Source organism: Peromyscus eremicus, chromosome X (genome assembly GCF_949786415.1).
Source record: "Peromyscus eremicus chromosome X, PerEre_H2_v1, whole genome shotgun sequence".
Lineage (NCBI taxonomy): Eukaryota > Metazoa > Chordata > Mammalia > Rodentia > Cricetidae > Peromyscus > Peromyscus eremicus.
Window position 1 is genome coordinate 82639525 of NC_081439.1, and position 19449 is coordinate 82658973.

Sequence of the window (19449 nt, forward strand, 5' to 3'; positions counted from 1 at the left end):
TTAAACCTGGGCTTTTCCTGATTCATTCTGATTCAGTTTGCTGCACTGGCAGAGAGGCCTTCAGGGTGCAAAAAACTTATCACCTCTCTCTGTGAAAGGTCTCACAGAACTGTCCAAAAAGTGAGAGGGTGTGCTCTGTTTTTTGGTAGTGAAAGCCAGTGTCTGAAGGCCCTCCCTCAAGAACATGGACATGGAGCACATGCTTCTACAGACAGGATCACCTTCCTGATCTCCAGCAGGGGCTAATTTTTATAACACTCCTTATATAGCTCCTTCAGAATGCAGGGAGGCAGAAAGACAAGAAGGAAACATGGAGAGAGCTGTGAAAAGACCCACTTGCCACCCACCTGCATATAAATCAAAACTTATCATGGTGCAGTGTAGCAGGCATTCTTGGACTGCTAGTCCCCAAATCATGACACAGAGACTTAATATTAGTTATGTATGCTCGGCCTTACCTTATGCCTGTCCCACTAGCTCTTATAACTTATTTTAACCTGTTTCTCTTCATCTGTTTTGTCTTGGGGCTTTTTACCTTTCTTTCACTCTGTATGTCCTACTCCATGTCTGGCTGGCTGGCAGCTGACTGGCTGGCTGACTCCAGGTGTCTCCCTATTTTTCTCCCTCCTCTCATTCTTTTTCTCTCCCTTCTTATTCTCTCTGCCCACCAGGCCCACCTATCCCTCTACTGCCTAGCTATTGGCCATTCAGCTTTTTATTAGACCAATGAGGTGCCTAAGGTGGGCAAAGCAACACATCTTTACATTGTTAAATACACCATAAACAAATATAGCATATATTTGTCTAGTTAAAGTAATATTCTATAACAGTGCAGACTGTGAAAACATTCCAATGCCCAGCAAGGAGATGTGAAATGTGTACCCTCTTTACACCTTTCCCTCCTCCACAGCCTCACTAGCCTGGAGGCACCCCTTTGAAACCCAGGTCACACGATGCTTCTACAGGCCTCCAAGTAGAGGATTTGTCAGAGTCCCTGGATTCCCGAGCCTAATCACTGCAAGTAGCATGTGCTATTTGCATGTGGATTTATTCACAAAGTTTCTACTGAAGCAATCCTTATGTATCTGCTTAGGGCCAGCCAGAGGTGAAAGTAGTAGAAGTTTGGGAATAAAGGTCTTTTTCATCCTGGCACCTCTGGCTCTTGGCTGAGGCAGGAGAAAAGCAATTCAGGACACAATGTGCAAAGTAAAGTAATGATTTATTATGAAAACAAACAGACATTTTTGGAGGAAAACAAAGAACTTGCCCCCGGGGGTGGCTGTGTTACCTGGCCTATATGGTAACTTTGGATTTTGGTCAGCCAGGCCTCTGATCCCAAGCATGAGAGAAGACATAAACAAACAGAAATAATGTGGATGAGATGGGATATCACATCCACAGGACCTCCTTAGCACATTTATTCGAAGAAGTCCTTTGGGATCTTGCCCTCATTCTGCAGGGAAAGAGTTAGGATGTCAGAAGAGACTTGAATTTGATCCCCAGGCTACCTAGACTCCATCTTGCTGAAGCCCCTGAGCCATCCATCTGTTACTCACTTGATACCCAGACCTCACCTGAAGAACAGTGAAGATCTCAGCAGCTTTGTTGTAGTCCCAGCCGTTGTCTTCAAGGCACCTGGAGTGACAGAAATAACATGATCAGCACAATAGACTCGGAAAGTGCCTTTGACAAAATCCAACCTTGCTTCCTGAGAAATGCCCTATATAGAGCAGAAATCAAGGGAACATGTATCAGCATAGTAAAGGCTTTACACAATAACCTTATAGCCAACATCATACTTAACAGAGAAAAAAATCAAGGCACTGTCACTAAGATCAGTGGACTAAGACAAGGATGTCCACTCTTTCCACCTCTTTTCAATACAGTGCTTGAAGTCTTACCTAGATCAGTAAGAGAAAGCAGTAAAGGAGATACAATTAGAAAAGGAAAGTGTCTCCTTATTTGTAGATGATATGATTCTATATCTAAGGGTATACCCTAATGATTCAGCCACATTTTTTTTTAGAATTAATAAATACTGTCAGCAAAGAGGCAAGATACCAAACCAACATTCTTAGCCTTTCAACATACCAATGACAAACATACTGAGAAAGAAATTATGGAAATAATTCCATTGACAACAGCCTCAAAAATAAGTTAGAATGTACCTAGCCAGGGAAGTGAAATACCTGTACAACAAAAACTTAAGAACACAAGCGGGGCAGTGGTGGCGCACGCCTTTAATCCCAGCACTCGGGAGGCAGAGCCAGGTGGATCTCTGTGAGTTCAAGGCCAGCCTGGGCTACCAAGTGAGTTCCAGGAAAGGCACAAAGCTACACAGAGAAAACCTGTCTCAAAAAACCAAAAACCAAAACCAAAAAAAAAAAAAAACACCTTTGTTTGGGGATTTAGCTCAGTGGTAGAGCACTTGCCTAGCAAGTGCAAGGCCCTGGGTTTGGTCCTCAGCTCCAGGGGGAAAAAAAAGAATCTTTAGAGTGTACTGGATAGTTTTGTGTCAACTTGCCACAAGCTAAAGTCATCTGAGAGAAGGGAAGCTCAATCAAGAAAATGTCTCCACAAGACTGTGTTGCAGGCAAGTCTGTGGGGCATTTTCTTAATTAGTGATTGGTAGGGAGGGCCTAGCCCACTGTGGGTGGTGCTGTCACTGGGCTGTAAGGGGCTCCCTGGCAGTAGGATCAGGATCCATCCCTGGTGCATGAGCTGACTTTTTGGAACCCACTACCTATGGTGCGACACCTCGCACAGCCTTGATGCATGGGGAGGGGCTTGGACCTGCCTCAACTGTATGTTCCAGGCTCTGCTGACTCCCCATGGGAGGCCTTACCTTCTTGTAGGAGGGGATGGAGGGTGGGTTGGGGGAGGAAGGCTGGGGGGACGGGAGGAGGGAAGAGGGGGATCTGTGATTGGTATTTACAATGAATAAAACATTTTCTTAAAAAAACTTTTAAAAAAAGAAAGAAAGCAGGCTGAGCAAGCCATGGGACGGGTTTTCAAACTTCAGTTCTGGACTTTCCTTCCCCCAAGTAAGAGGTAGTTCTGTGGGTGGCATATATGACATGGCGTGGTGGTTTGAATGAAAATGGCTCCCATAAGCTCATATATTTGAATGCTTAGTCACAGGGAGTGGAACTGTTTTGAAAAAGATTAGGAGGTTTGGCCTTTGTGGAGGAAGTGTGTCACTGGGAGTGAGCTTCAAAAGCCTCTCTCTTTAACCTGTGGATCAGGATGTAAAACTCTCAGCTAAGCACCATGCCTGTCTGCTTCCTGCCATGCCATGATGATCATGGACTAACCTTCTAAAGCTGTAAGCAAGCCCCCAGTTAAATGGTTTCTTTTATAAGAGTTGCCTTGGTCATGAGTTCTCTTGATAGCCATAAGAACAGTGACAAGTCACATAGGCTCTTTATTCCCTGTCTTATGTCATGCTTCTTTTCATCATTTTGTTACAGTCAAGGCAGACATGATGGCTTTTCACCTGATATTCAGAGCTCTTGTCCTGGTCACTTTCTGTATAAATATTGTTCAGTTTATATATGTGAGTAGCTATTGCTGGCAAAACTTTGTTCATATATTATACTCACCTGCTCCCCACCATAGCTTTTTGGTATTTGTTCCTCTTTATTCTTCTATAAATGGAACTGTTCACTCAATTTAACTTTGGGATATTAAATGTTAATACACAGAAATGCAAAAAATTATTGTATATATTAATCTTATATCCTAAAAATTTGGTGAATTTGTTTTTTTCACTTCTAGTAGTTTCTTAGTGGATTCTTTATGATTTTTCATATATAAGATATACCACATGAATATTATAGTGTTTTAAAATCCTTTGAAGATATCAGTATAGATTAGGACACACTTTTCCTGAGCCCACTTTGGGGAGGGGAAGTAAATATCCTAATTGTTTTTTCAAATTGCCTACAAAGTACCATTATTCACTTGTTCTTCTACCCCACCCATTTCTTTGCACACCCAGTACTCACTTCTGAGACCAATTAAGTTTCATCTTAGACTGCATGGAGAAAGATTTCACCATTTCTTGCTGCTCTTCAGAGAGGGGAGACTTGGAAGAAGCGTTGGCTGTGGGCAATGAGATAAAGGCATTCTGGATCTCTTTGGGGCTGGCATTCCTCACAATCAGCTCATCATTCATGATGCATATTCTGGAGGAAAAACAGACAGACAAGTAAAGAAATGGACATGCCTACATTACCAATGCCAATCCTACAATAACTACCAGTCACTAACCAGACTGTTTCCACATTCCATCTATGCCTGGTTCCCAACATCCTTGCCTGCTTCTCTCAATCCACCCCATATGAAGTTCACCTTTTAAAGACTAGCTTGACTAGATTTGTGAATTTAACCCACACAACAAGGGAAGACCTTGAACCAGAGACAAGCTCAATGCCTTGGCCAATGATATAGCATGTAAAAATCCTATCATGAAAGAACATAGTATTCTGACCCCAAAGTCTACACTATCAACCAGCAAGCAAAACTGTTGGATCTCCTTGTTGGCTTTCTAAATATTGAGGATACCCTGAGAACTGCACCATCATATTGTCACACTGCTGGCTTTGGGCAGGGACAGGAATTTTCAGAAGCAACACAGCACTGACCTTGAATTGCTGTAATGGGTAGCAATGAAGATCCTCGTGAAGGCACGAACACAGCCTTGACATTTTCCTTCCACTTCAAGGACAAGAAGCAACAATGCTTTCTTAGAATAGCACCTTATTTACATACTCACACAGCATTCCCAAGTTGGGCTCTTATGCTGAAGAGTTGTTGGCTTGGCCGGAGTCAGGAGGGTTTGGCAGGAATGGGGAGGGCAACAACAGTAATAATTCACTCCCATTTGATGTGCCCCTTACCACATTATGGACCCTGTGAAAAATCACTTCTAGTGTTTGATGGGTCTTTTTAACATCTGTTACAGAGATGAGTTTAATTAGTCATGTTTGACAAATAGAGAACTGGAGATGCTAAGAAACTGGTCCAAAGCTGCTGAGTATGGAACTGGAATGAGACTCAACAAACTCCATAGCCTGTGTCCCTTACCTGTGAACTGTGGGGCAGAAAGGCATGGACCCAAGTCAGATTAGGATGGTTTGAAGGCAGTAGAATATGGAGAATAGGAAGGAAGGAAGGGTGTAGAATGAGAGAATCTGGAAGACTTCTCAGGGGTGCCTATCTAGGGGAGGAAGCAGAGGGGACATAGAGAGGAATTTCTATAGATACTCACCTTCCTTGAACAACCCATTGACAGAAAAACAGAGCATCATATCCTGAAAGGGAAGATGGTATAAGCTATGAGCTCAGGATCTTACATACCTCCAGATTTCTGGGTATGACCTACAGAAGAACCAAGTACTCACTGTGTGGCAACACACGTCCACCCAGAAAGAGCACAAGTCATGCTGAGTTTTGGGCAACAAACTGAGAGAGTCCACAATGTCACGTTTTGTGTGCTTCAGCAACTGCATTCGCATATCTACAGAGAAGAGAAGAAGCAAAGACCAGGGGCATGATACAACCTGGCCCACTGACCACTCCTAAAATTTTGTCTTTCCTCCCTTCCTCTGCCCAGTCTTCTCCATCACACTTACATGAGTCTTGCAGCTTCTTTATATCTCTGTTATGTTTGAAATACTCTTCCAGGTTACTCCTAGGAGAAAAGAGGAAAAGAACTCCATGTTCTACCCAATATAGGCATTTTCTAGGGAGAGGCATGCTACTCCAGAACAGAGTTTGAGCTGTGATACTCACAGGTTTGGGTCACTGAAGTTGAAAGAAATGGCCAGGGAAAAGCAGGCCTCATCATGGTAAGCATCGATGAGCCGAAGTCGATCTCCATTGTCATAAAACAAGTAGTATCTAGTAAGGGGAAGGAGCATAAACTAAGGGGACAGCTGATTTCTGTGCTCTGAACCCTAAGTGAGACCTAAAACTCCTATGGGCAAATGTGGTAAGGCAGTCCAACACTGCTCAGCTTTCCCACCTTTCTTGTAGTCCAAGGGGTACTTACTCCTTCAGAAATTGTAGAACTAGGTTTTTTATGAGTTCAGATTCTGTACATGTTTCCTGAAACAGAAAGTCATTTCAGACTATAAATCTAATAACGTCTCAGCCAGGCAGTGGTGGCACATGCCTTTAATTCCAGCACTCGGGACACAGAGGCAGGCGGATCTCTGTGAGTTTGAGGCCAGCCTGGTCTACAGAGTGAGTTCCAGGACAGGCTCCAAAGCTACCCAGAGAAACCCTGTCTCAAAAAACAAAACAAAAAAAAAACAATTAAAAAAAATCTAATAACTTCTCTTTTGCAACACCACAAATCTTTCTTGGTCCTTTCTCACCTTGCTTAATTGGGGGACTTCTATGTCCATTCCTGTTGATATTAATAGCTCCTTACCATCCTAAGGAAAGGAAGAGAAGGTTAGTAGTGCATGGGGTAAATGGCACTGAATGTCCAAGAAGATCCAGAGACCTAAAGGGGAAGAAAAGGGCCGGGGCCGGGGGTTTAATTGCCCCTGGAAATTCCAGGGGTGATATAATGAACCTCTGTTTGACAGAGTTGTGTAAATCTCTATTATATGGAACCTCTGTGTGTCTGTGTTGCTTATGGATACTTTTTCAGGGAAAATATTGATGTTTTTCAGGAATCCACATAATCTAAAATGGATGATGGTCTGCTGCAAACACGTAATCTACATCTAAAAAATCTACTAGTTTTTTTTTAAAACGAGTTTTAGGGAAGGTGTAGAGATAATTTATGAGAGGAAGCCAAGACAATGTTGAAGGTAGGAACTTACCAGGCGTAACAACTTGGGAAACAGGTCCCGTATGGCACTGTCCAAAAACCAAAAGCCAAAAGAAGTGATTATTAGTTAAAGTTGAGCTAGCTTTTCTTCCTTTTGGGGATCCTGCTTCTCCTTCCTCTTCTTCCCCCGAGTAGCTCACACACACACTGCACTGGCATCTTCTCCAGAGCCAGAAGAAGCCACATTGGAGGCCCAGGGTCTGTGGCTTTTTCCTCTCCTTGCTTGTATTCTTTTCCTCAGAGTACCCATAGAAGAATTCAGGGAGCAAGGCACTGGGTAAAAGCCCAGGGCTCTGCCACCTTGTTAGGTATCCAGTGTTCTCCAGGATGCTGGGCAGGGAGTGAGGGAAGCAGGCTCAAGACTCAAGAAATAGGAAAGTGGGGAGGTGGCAACAGAAATGAAGTTAAAGTAAGGTGTGGGCGCTGTCAGGGAGACATAAGAGAGTAGAGACAAAATAAAAGCAGAAGACACCTAAAGCAAATGGGAAATGATCTGTCTGGCCTGTTGCTAGAGGTCAGGGGTTATGGGTAGGCAGGCAGGCAGGTAAGTTAGTTTATAGGTAAGTAGGGAAGGAAGAAGGGAGGGATAGAGGCCTCCAGGAGGTCTGTCTTTCTGTCTCTTCAACCTTTTTAGCTCTCTAGTGGCAGCCCACTTCTGGATCCTTGATCTAGGGAGTTCATGTTTCCCTAGGAGGTTAGGGCTCCCAACAATGGAACAGAGACAGTAATGTCCATGTCAGCATTACCCAGGATCTCAGCCCTCAGCTTAGAGCAGGACAGCCTTGAGGGCAGCCTGGGACAAATAAGGGATAGTTCAGGAACAAGAAAAGAAGGCTTCTCTCAGGACAGGAGAGGGAGGATGGTACATTTGGGATGTCGAATAGGAGGGTTCTGGAGGAATCTGGATGTTTTGACAAGTGAAAAACAGCCCAGACTAGGTGAAAGGGGGAGGGGGAGGTAAGAAGGAAGGGATTTCTGCGAGCATAGCTGAGCATACAGAGAAGGCAGAGCCTGTTTTCCTCTCAGAGGATCGGAGGTACCTACTCTTGCAAAAGTACATATCAAGAGGAGCTCAAGCTATAGAGTAGTTGCTACAGGTTATGGTGCTTGTGATGGTTAGTTTAGATTGTGGACTTGACCTAAAGTAGAATCACCTGAGTAGGGAGTCTCTGAGGAACTGTCTAGATTAGGTTGGGCTGTAGCATGCCTTTGAGGGAGTTTCTTAACTGGGATGAGGCGTGAAGACCCACCCAGAACACAGGTGGCACCATTTCATTGGCTAGGCTTCGGACTGAATGAAAAGAAAGCGTGAGCTGAGCAGTGGTATGCATTCATTAACTCATTGCTCTCTTTTCTTGACTGTGGATGTGATATGATCAGTTGCTTCAAGTTCCTACCACCTTAACTCCGAAGTAATGACGAACTGTAACCTGCAACTGTAAGCCAGATAAGCCGTTTCTCCCTTCAGTTGCTTTGGACAGTGTATTTCATCACAGCAACGAGAAACATAACTATGGCACTGGCACTGAAGGGGGAAAGACTCAGCAGGTATTATGTACCTTATGTAGTCAGATTGATCCATGAAGTGGTTGCAGAAGGGGTTTCCCTCTAGCCACAGCTCTTCCAGATTCAGCTCTTTCACCTTCTCCAGCTCCCAAACTGATTTCAACTGATAAAGACGAGAAGGAATTGGTAAAGCTGTCCTAAGCAAAGAGAAAACTTGCGGCCCAGTAACTGCAGCTTCCACCCTCCCTCATAAGTGTCTCTACCTGCTTCTTACCATAACCCTGGTGTGCACTACCACCCACGCTCAACCTAACCCACATTTGGTTCCCCTTCTCACTTTATTTTTGGAGAGGTTCAGAATCTTAACTTGGGGGGCCTTCTCTACCACATCAGACAGCCCATCCAGCTGGTACAATTTGTTGTTGCACAAGTTCAAGGCCAACAGCTTTCAGGGAGGAAGAGTTAAGAGATACAGTTACTATTCTAGTGCCTTGGTGACAAATGTTCCCTTCATCCCATCCCTTCTATCCCTCTACTTAAATTCACTGAGTCTATGGCCTCACTTCAGGGATATTGCTTTGAATGATCTGCAGTGTGGCAACCATGCAGCTTCTTCGATTCAGCATCATGTCAATGTCACTGTTCATCAAGTCTTCAGAAAGTGGAACAAAAGGAATTAGAAGGCTGTCTGTCCACTTGGACCAGCATTGGTACAGATAGACACCCTTCCCAAGTTACCATCCCTACATTTTCTTCTTAGGAAGATCCATCTACTCTCACACGACCCAGAATTTCCTTAGTCAGCCATACCTTGGTCAAAGCGGAACTTCTGGAGGTCCAGAGCTCTCTGAGAGGCATCATATCGTTTCATCACAGTCACCTGCAGAGACAGAGGTAGAGAAAGTGGCTCTAAGGCTCTGGGGTTCATAGTGTCAGGCATGTCAGGGAGTAAGAGGGAAAGGAGGTAGGTCTGGGAAGCAGACACACAACATGCCTTAAGTCTGCATTACCTTTAGCTGGTCCATTTGTTCTGATGTGAACTTATTCCGCACAGAATAGGGTACAACAGAAGGACTGACAAAGATAGGTATCTGTGGGAAGGAGAAACAGATAAGTACTATGACCTCTAATTCCAAAGATGATGCTCAGCTCATGGCCAGTCACCACCCCTTTCAGGACTAGGTACAGAGAATGCTGTTAGTACACACCTTTTGGCTTGTCTCATCACAAATCTTGTGGCTGATATCCTTCAATGCATAGGCAGCGGTAGGATCCTGGACAAAAAACCGGGCCCGGTGTTTGTCATAGTGGAACTATGGGCAACAAAAGGGAAAAAGAGAAGACATGTTAGAAGACAGCAGCTAGCTCCTGGTCTCCCTCCTTCATTCCCTTGTGTCTATCTGGCTTCATCAGCCTTCTTACATCAACAGGGATGACGGGCACATTGCAGAGGTCCTGCATTGAATTGATTAGCCATGTCTTCTCATACTTTCTTCCATTGGGAATCTATATTTACAAATAAAAATGGGAGAGAAGAGAGACAGCATGGAATCATGATAGAGAACAGACTTAACTACCAAGTGTTCTTTCTTGACCTTCTACCTAGTCTTAAAGAACTTCGAAAGGGATCTGACATGGTTCTTTGTTTTCTGTGCTAAACATAGATCTCCATGATCAATGGTTCTCAACCTGTGAGTCATGACCCTTTGGCTGTTGAACAACCCTTTCACAGGAGTCACACGTCAGATATTTACATTATGGTTCATAACAGTAGCAAAATTACAGCAATGAAAATAATTTTATGGTTGGGGTCACCACAACATGAGGAATTGTATTAAAGGGTCCTAGCATTAGGAAGGTTGAGAACCTCTGTCCTAGATCCTTCCTCTCTTCATGCAATAGCATTTCTCCAGGTAATTGATTTATTGCAGTCACTATGATCATCTTTTTAGGATCCAGAATATTCTGTCTAATGCAGACCTTATTAAGATACTCACTGTGACCTTGAACCAGCTCGCCAGGGTTCCATTTTCAGCATCCAGACCTATTTCACTCGCCTCTGGTTTATCATCATCCCACACAGTTAGAAAGATTTGGTCTTCATCACTGTATTTTCTTCTTCTCCATTTGGGTCCCATGGAATAAGGAACACTAGGAAAGAGAGAGAAGCAAAGAGGCTATACATGCTAACAAATTATTTTATGAATCACCCCCTCATTAACACCATGTCTACGGTTAGAGCTGCTAAACCAGTATTCAATCTCTATCACTCTTCAGTTTTTCACTGAAAGAAGACCACAGAGAGTGAAAGAGTTGCAAGGTCCCAGGGGCTACTTGGCCACTTTGGAGCCCTCTTGGAATCCCTTATTGCCATGTTTTCATTATTCTCTTGGAATTTTGAAGATAGAAGAACATACCCATAATGCTCAAAATGATGGTTCTTTCTGTCAAATGTATGTCTGTTATAACTCAAATTTTTCTTTCTTCCTCTAAAAACACGGTTATCATCCATGTTGTCTTCTGAAATTGGAAACAATACAAATTTGAAGATACATCACCATATTTAATATAATATGAACAATTTATTATCACTAACCAGATAAGTATTTTTCCCTCTGATTAAAAAAACCTATATTATTTTCCACAATTCACCCACCTTCCTCCAATGCTAGGTTCCTAGTTAAGTAAAAATTCAGGAACTAAGGCTAATTATCCACTTACTCTTTTTCTTTTAAAAATCATTTTTATCTGGAAAGGCCAGAATATTTTGAATTGAGACCACCCAAGAGTGTAGTTTGTTCTAGTCTTAGGGAAAAAAGACATTTTGGTGGGTGGAGAAAGATGGCAGCTGAGTATTATCTTACAGTGATAACTCCCACAGACACACTGAGTTGAACAAGTGTCAAGGCACAAAACTATTAGAACAGATATTTAAGATAATCAAGTGAGACACCATAGTGCCTGTTTTTAGTTTAACAACACAAAAAGATGCACTAAAGAAGAAAAGAGCTATTTGCACTGTTCTCCCCCATGTCCAAGAAGCCCAAGATGAAAAATAGGCCTTTCTGACTGGTGAAAGATAGAGAATTATGTCCTGGTCTTAGAAATGCAATGCAATATCAAGCCAACTAACTTAGAATCTATTGTTGGTCAATGTCTGTTAATAATCTTTACCCAGAAGCCAAGACTTCTATACTGAGGTACATGAATAGTATTGTACCAGAAAGCAAAAAGACTGCCTCACCTATCTCTTCTTCAACATCCAGTGGCAGAATGGGGAGCAAAAAGTGACCTACTGGGGAACTTGGCATGAAAGCTTGCTTAGGGTTTTATATAAGAGCCAGTCCCAGCATGACAGAACCAACTTCACCATGTAAAGATGCTAAAACTTTCAAAAGAAGCCACTCCACACTGGTTGTCGTCCATTACAATCTCACCCCAAGGCCTGTAGCAGACTACATGCAGGAGCCTGACTTCCCACCTACCTCCGGTCCGTGTGGCTTCCACTGAACTTCAAGGAGGATTCAGCATTGCCCCTCCTTCATCCCTTTGTGTCAGCCACAGATCTTAACCATCTGGGATCCCACCCAGCAGGGACTCATGTAGGTGAATCACACTATCCTTCCTTTCCTCCACTAAGATCTCTCCAATCTCACCTTCAGCCCAGCAACAGCCTGCTTACAGGTGCCCCTCTACCTACTACATTCACTGGAGACTCCAACTCTTGGTTTAGACCCAGGATTCCCCTAACATTTTTATCCCTGGCTCTCCAGATAATTCTTTGCCTTACCATAACCAACTTGCAGGATCTCCTCTTCCCACCACACCTCCAGCTCCCTGTGGACTCCACCCCTAGGTGTGAACAGGTAAGGCAAAGAATTATCTGTGTGTCAAATGTTAGTTAGTGTACGTCAAGTGTCAAGAATTAGCTTGTGTGTCAAGTGCCTTTACCCACCGAGCTATCTTGCAGGACCTCTAACCAAGCCTGCACATCCTGTGCTCTGTCCTAGCTTGGTGATTTTGACTGACCGTACCCTCCCTGTACTTTCCCCAATCCCCAGAACTACCTCAAATATCAAAACCTAGTCCCAGTCTGGTAAGCCTGCACTTTCCTCAATCTTCAGTTTGGGGTCAGTGGCACATCCTGTGTGCCAGCCCAGCCTGTTGTGTCCACATCAGACACGCAACCAACCAAAGAAGCCACATGCCCAGGTATCACTTCAAAAAACACAAGCAATAGAAAAGATCAAGACCTTATGCCTAAAGGACTAAATTCATCAGTCCTATAGAAATGTTCTCCAATGATCTAGACGAACCCCAGGATATAGAGCTCAGAACAACACTCAAACTTTACTAAATATTTCAAGGAGCTTAAAGAAGACAGCTAAGTGAACTCAAAGAAAGAAAATGAATTTAAAGAGAATATTAATAATCTCTAAATGGATTAATGATTTCAATGTAAAATTTGAAATGCTGACATTTCTAGAAGAAAAATATAGGCAGTATGTGGGACATATGTATAGGAAAGGACTTTCTGAATAAGATTCCTCCTTTTCCCCAGGAATTAAGGCCAATAATTTACAAATGGAACCTCATAAGAATAAAAAACTTCCTGTGCATATAAAGAAACAATCAAGTGCCGGGCGGTGGTGGCGCACGCTTTTAATCCCAGCATTCGGGAGGCAGAGCCAGGCAGATCTCTGTGAGTTCGAGGCCAGCCTGGGCTACCAAGTGAGTTCCAGGAAAGGCACAAAGCTACACAGAGAAACCCTGTCTCGAAAAACCAAAAAAAAAAAAACCAAACAATCAAGTGAAGAGGAAGCCCACAGAGTAGTAGAGAATCTTTACCAGTTACATATTGGACAGAAATTAATATCCAGCATATATAAAGAACTCAAAAACAAAAAGCCAAGAAAACAAATCACCCAATTACAAAGGACTATATATCTGAACAGAAAGTTCTCAAAAGAAAAAAAAAAAAGCTAAGTGTTCATTTCCCTAGAAATCAGGTAAATTCTAATAAAACAACTTTGAGATTTCATCTTCCCCAAGTCGGAATGGCTAAGATTAAGAAAACAACTGATAACAAATACTGGCAAGGAGGAGGGGAAAGGAGAACCCCTATTCATTGTTGCTGGCATTGCAAACTGGTGTGGCCATTCTGGAAATCACTGCAGAGAATTTCTAAAAAGTGAAAAATGAATCTACCAGGTGACACAGCTATACCACTCCTTAGTATATGCCAAGAAGACTCTATTTCCTAGTCCACAGACACTAACTCAGCTGTGCTCATTGTCATTCTAGTCACAATAGCTAGGAAATGGAAACAACCTAAACATTATTTAACTGATGATTAGCAATGAAAATGTGGTACACAATGGGATACCATTCAGCTATAAAGAAAAATGAAAATTTCAGGTAAATGGATGGAACTAGAAAGTATTATATTGAGTGAGATAACCCAGACCCAGAAAGACAAATGCCGTGTGTTCTCTCAAATTATGGTTCCTACTTCCAAAACTTCAGATGTGAGTATATAACCTGAAGTAATCACAAAAACCAGGAAAGTAAAAGGACACCATGACACAGGGAGCTCTAGAGATGGGTACTGAATAGCAAAGATACAGGTGATATTAAGGAGGAATGTTAAAAAATGGAAGGGGGGCTTTAATTGGAGAGAGAGGACAGAGGAAAATACAGAAGGAAAGAAAGGGCTAAATAACAGCAAGAATGTATAAAAAAGACGTAATAATTTTGTATTTACCCGAAACTACATAAGTATACATGTGTGCTGCGCACACACACACACACACACACACACACACACACACACACAGAGTTTAAATGGAGTTATGCCTCTTGGGATAATGAGATTCTCCCCAAGAGCCATGGACTAACAGAACCTCTAGTACCCGACATGAGAAACCTCCTTTTGAATTATTGGTCACAGGCTCAAAACAATACAGACTATTGCTGTTGCCCTTAGTTGTCCTTCAGAAGTTCTTATTGCTGAGGACACCACATACTCTAGAGACAGGACTCAATGGATGTGAGATGGTCTGACTTAAAAGCCTTTTCCCTAGCCGGGCGTTGGTGGGGCACGCCTTTAATCCCAGCACTTGGGAGGCAGAGGCAGGCGGATCTCTGTGAGTTCGAGGCCAGCCTGGACTACCAAGTGAGTTCCAGGAAAGGCGCAAAGCTACACAGAGAAACCCTGTCTCGGGAAAAAAAAAAAAAAAAAAAAAAACAAAAACGGAAAAAGCCTTTTCCCTGAGGACTAGCTTTTACAGTACTGGAAGGGACTATGCAAGCTGCCATGGGAGGGAAGCAATTAATAATCCTACCTAGATGTGATGCCTATGAACCACAACAAAGACCAGCATGGCAAGATATCCTTAAAAATACAATAGTGGCCCATATCTTGGTCATAAGCAGCAGCTGTCTAATTGAACTTAAGGCCTGCTCAGACAGAGGCCATTACAGAAAGCTACAACTGGTTAAAATGCAGCAGAGTATAACTGACTGTGGGGTGCCTAGCCCTAGTTGATACGTCTAAAACACAATTCCTACATTTTAGACTCAGAGAACATTTCAGAAGAAGGGACAGAAAGACTGTAAAAGACAGAGGCTCGGTAAGTCTGCTGCATGGTTGTGATTTCTAGATATGACAGGGAAGCTACACCAGCATCAGTATAGCTGTTTTTAAAAGACCTGAACTATGACACCAGCAGTTAACAGGCCAACAAGGATGGGGAAATTGCCAGGCGGTGGTGGCGCACGCCTTTAATCCCAGCACTCGGGAGGCAGAGCCAGGCGGATCTCTGTGAGTTCGAGGCCAGCCTGGACTACCAAGTGAGTTCCAGGAGAGGCACAAAGCTACACAGAGAAACCCTGTCTCGAAAAACCAAAAAAAAGGATGGGGAAATTTTCATGGGACTATACTCCTAGATGAAGAGCTACAGTCCATTAAAGACTACTGAGAAAGGGAGAATTAGTCCTAGGGAAAAGCCCCCTAAATGGTTATCCAATGCCAAGTGGTCAGTTCTAAAAAGCATACACATACAAGCAACAGTAAACAGATTCAGCAGGTTATATTTATATATTTGTTTCCATATATACAACAATACTAATTGTAAAGGAAACTATCACTGAGAGGGAGGAGAAGGACACGGGCAAGGTTGGATAGAGAAGAGGGAGGGGGAAATGATGTAATTATATTTTAATTAAATAAAACAAATTAAAAAACAGGACATTACTAGCAGTTACATACTTTGATCATATGATAAAGATTTAATTTATCTGCTGACTTTTTTAAATTAATGGATTTTTAGCTAGAAGAACCAAGGAAAATGAAAGAAAATGTTTTTGAAGACCACTATACTATATGAAAAATACTAAATGCACATAAATTTGAGAAAAATATTCCTTTATCACATTCCATATTAGCAACAATGTATAAATTCCTATAAGATGAAAATCCTTTTACCTGAATGACAGATTTCTCGTATGATAGATCACACTCTTGTTGCTCTATCTCAAAATCAATGTTGTGCCGAACCTTGGAAGGCCTGAGATTAAAGAAAAATAAAAGTGGTGTGTTTAAGCTGCATGCTAATAAAATATCACAAACTAGAATGTTTTATATTTTTAGTACAAAATTTATTTTTATTTTATCTTTTAAATAGGCTCCTTCACCTCTGTAACCCTGGCTGTCATGGACTTCACTATATACACCAGCCTGGTCTCAAATTGCCAGCAATACTCCTGGTTCCTGCCTCTCAATCACTGAAATTTATAGGCATGGGCTATCAACCACATCCAACTTTAATCCATTTAAGTATCTCAAATGCCCACAACAGTAGCACTATGCTTTAGTATTTAATACTACTTTAATATGCCCCACTTATAATTTACTTAATATGCTTAAAAATATACTACTATTCATACATAAAGTTGTAGAGTATTTTCAAGAGGGAGTGAAATAAATGGTGGTTAGAAACTTGGGAGAAAGGAGAACAAAGGCAGAGCTTGGTTAGAGTGTAAGATAGGCGCCTTTCCCCAATTCAGTGTGATTAGGGCACACCACAGACACTTTGAAAAACAACTGAATTTCAAGTAAATATTCAGAAACAAACTCTACATTTTTACAGGATGGCTATGTTCACATTTCCAATACTTTTCTCTTTCTTCCTCTCTTTTAAATTAGTCCAAAAAGAGGCATAAATTAAGATTGGATTTGGAATGGTCCATAAGAACTGACATTTAAGAAGTTGAGCACTTGGGAGGCAGAGGCAGCCACATCCCTGTGAGTTCGAGGTCAGCTGGTCAACAGAGCTAGTTCCACGACAGCCAGGGCTACACAGAGAAACCCTGTCTCAAAAAAGAAAAAGAAAAAAGAAAAAAAAAAAGAAAACGTTGAACAACGTAAGTCAAAGTAAAAAATAGTACATTTTCTCTTAATCAAAATGTAGATTAAAACACATGCATGCAAGTATGTATGTATGTAAGTACACACACATACACACACACACACACACACACACACACACACACGAATGAAAGGAAAGCAGGGAAACTATTTGAGAGATGATTAAAAGGAGGAGAAAATGAAAGATAATGGGGGTGTGATAATTTCTGCATGTTTTCTCTCAAAAGCCAAGAAGAAAGGGTCCAGAAGAAGGAACTGAGGTGGGGACATGAGAAAGTAAACAGGGGGGAAGATAAACATTAACAAAAATGTCCTAAGAGGAACCCTTAGTTTTTCATGCTAATTTTTAAAAGATGCACAGACGACAACTCAAAAGGTGATAAGGAAAAGATGGGGCTTCCGAGAGGAAGGCATCGTCCTGGTGCAGCAAGGCCCCCGAAAAGACTGCTAAAGTTTGAATTGCAGCTGCCGCCCCTTTGGCTCCCCCCACCCCACGACACGACACCGCTTTCCCTGCCAACACTTCGAAGCCCCCACCCCACCCCGCCCCGGACGGACTGAGCCACTTCACCTTCCCACCCCGTCCGCCCTAATGGTTTTCCCCCCCATTTCCCCCCCTCACCCCTCTCCTGCCCGCACTGCTTCGCCTCTCCTCCCCACGGCTGCTTCAGCTTCCCTATCCCAGCTTTTCCATGGCCGCTTCTCCTCCCTCACGAGACTACCCCGCCGGAGACTGCCCCCTGCCGCTTCACCTCCCAACTACGGTTTTCCGGTGGCCACTTCTCCTCAGCACCCTGGGACCCCCACAGCAGCCGCTTCGCCTCTCCCGCCTGCATCCTCGCCTCCCCACAATGGCTTTCCCTTCACAGAGTCTCTTCACTGACGCTCCCCCCCGCCCCCCCCCGCAATTGAGCCACTTCGCTCCCCTCTCACCCGCCGCCCATCGCTTGCCCCCCCCCACTTGCCGCCTGCCACCGCTTCGCCTCCCCACCTGCAACCTGCCGCCCGCCCTCCAACCTGCCGCCCGCCCTCCAACCTGCCGCCCGCCCTCCAACCTGCCACCCGCCCCCCCCCCCCGCCGCCCGGCCCCCCCACTTGCCGCCCGCCACCGCTTCGCCTCCGTGCCCGTCCCCCCCCCCCCCACCCCGCCGCCCGCCACGCTTTGCCTCCCCACCGTGGCTCTTACCTCACCATGGCTCTTACCCCACCCTCACTACTTAGTTTCCCCACTGCGTCCCCTGGTCCTATGCTCCCTCCCTTCAGGTTACCATTTGGCCGGCAGGTGGCCTTTGCTCTCCTGCTTAGCAGCTTTGTCACCTTGAGGTGGCTTTGTCACAATCACAAGTCTGCTTTTCTTCCCCTCAGCTGCTGCTTTTCGGTAGCCTGCTCTCTTGAGGCTCTCCCGACGTGGCCATGCCCCGTGCTTCTCCGCTTCCCTCCTCAGCCTCAGCCCTGAGGGTCACCACCCCAGAACTAGACCTCCAGTGACTCCTGGATAAGATTCCTGCCCACCCCACTCTCAGCACACAGGGTTTCTCTGTCATAAGTGGTAAAGTTGGGTCACACTTACAAAATTTCCCTTTGCCTCCATGGAAACCCCTGGCCTCAGCATCTCAGCAGGCTCTACCCGAGTAAACCCGTGGAACCATGTAGTCCTCCTACCACAAAACCTACCCCACCATCAGAGAGATAGAAAAGTCAGCGGGAAAGCTGAGAAACGAGCTAGTCTGACTTCAGAAACGCTTCAATTCGAGTGGGAGCCGGAGCGGAACCAGAGCCAGAGGGGCAGCCTGGACCGGACCTCTGAAGAGTTGTTCGTCCCTCCTCAGATCTGCCGAAGCTACCGCCGTCAATGTAATTAGTGACTGGAGCTTGGCAATTATTCTTAGAGATGGAATAAAATTGAAAAAACCCTCCCCGGCTTTGGTATCCTACCTGTTTTCCAGATTCTTGTCTGGAGAGGATCACATCACCTCAAGGACGAAACCTCGGTCGCTCAGTCTGGTCAGTCTCCAGGAAACAGTGCCTCGTGCTGAGGGCGCGCTCTGCGAATGCCCTGTCTTCACCTCGTGCTCGGGGCGTGCTCTGCTGCAGCGACTGAACATCACGTGACCACAGCCGTCACTTGATGGGTTGCCGAGGCTCACGCAATCACAGCGTGCTACGTAACCGAAAACTCCAGCATCAGCCATAGAGTAGGTTTGACTCGGGCCACTTTGACGTGTTTGTCAACCCTGTTACGGTTTAGAGCCCCCTGGCTGTGGGATGTGGTGAATCATCAGTACCATGACTCATAATTTTAATTTAAGAAGACTGAATCTAGGTAGTGGGTCTTTAATCTCAGCAATCAGGGGGCAAAGGCAGGTGGGTTTCTGTGAGTTTGAGGCCAGCCTCTTGAACATAGTAAAACCTTGTCTTAATAATAATAATAATAATAATAATAATAATAATAATAATAATGCAGCTGAACCTGACACCATATTTGTAGGGGGTGTATAAAAACAGCATCTAAAGGACCTTAAACTGGGGAATGTAGAGTGCTTGACATGTGGAAGATCAATATTCTGTACCCACCACTTAGAGAGACAGACAGACAGACAAAAGATCGACATTCTATACTCATTGTTAGGGTCCGAGAGAAGCCCCCAAGAAAGACCAACAGTCACAT

General features: G+C 43.9%; 1 protein-coding gene across 3 annotated transcripts; it reads right to left on the reverse strand.

Moving 5' to 3' along the window:
• Nucleotides 1-1200: 1200 nt before the first annotated feature.
• On the reverse strand, nt 1201-18887 carry LOC131899540 (nuclear RNA export factor 2-like). Of its 3 annotated transcripts, none has more exons than XM_059251028.1 (22): nt 18717-18887; nt 15840-15921; nt 10771-10873; nt 10351-10504; nt 9776-9859; nt 9562-9666; nt 9364-9444; nt 9164-9233; nt 8917-9005; nt 8691-8798; nt 8407-8516; nt 6840-6876; nt 6384-6443; nt 6056-6111; nt 5797-5904; nt 5637-5695; nt 5406-5521; nt 5273-5315; nt 4647-4719; nt 4008-4187; nt 1575-1635; nt 1201-1453 (listed from the first exon to the last, which is right to left on the reverse strand). In XM_059251028.1, exons 3-22 carry the CDS (start codon nt 10863-10865, stop codon nt 1418-1420), a joined length of 1725 nt encoding a protein of 574 aa, XP_059107011.1. In that variant the 5' UTR covers nt 10866-10873; nt 15840-15921; nt 18717-18887; the 3' UTR covers nt 1201-1417. The 3 variants fall into 3 exon arrangements, with proteins under 3 accessions (XP_059107011.1, XP_059107012.1, XP_059107013.1); XM_059251029.1 differs by lacking the exon at nt 18717-18887 and adding an exon at nt 18050-18246; XM_059251030.1 differs by lacking the exon at nt 18717-18887 and adding an exon at nt 17534-17648.
• Between the last annotated feature and the right edge of the window lie 562 nt (nt 18888-19449).

Bases quoted from the DNA above. Each gene is read 5' to 3' on its own strand.
- LOC131899540 (XM_059251028.1), bottom strand. From the start codon at position 10,865: ATGGATGATAACCGTGTTTTTAGAGGAAGAAAGAAAAATTTGAGTTAT. The intron at 8,799-8,916 runs GTGAGGCCATAG...CCTCCCTGAAAG, and splicing joins TTCAAAGCAATATCCCTGAA to CTGTTGGCCTTGAACTTGTG. The intron at 8,517-8,690 runs GTGAGAAGGGGA...CGTCTTTATCAG, and splicing joins TGAACCTCTCCAAAAATAAA to TTGAAATCAGTTTGGGAGCT.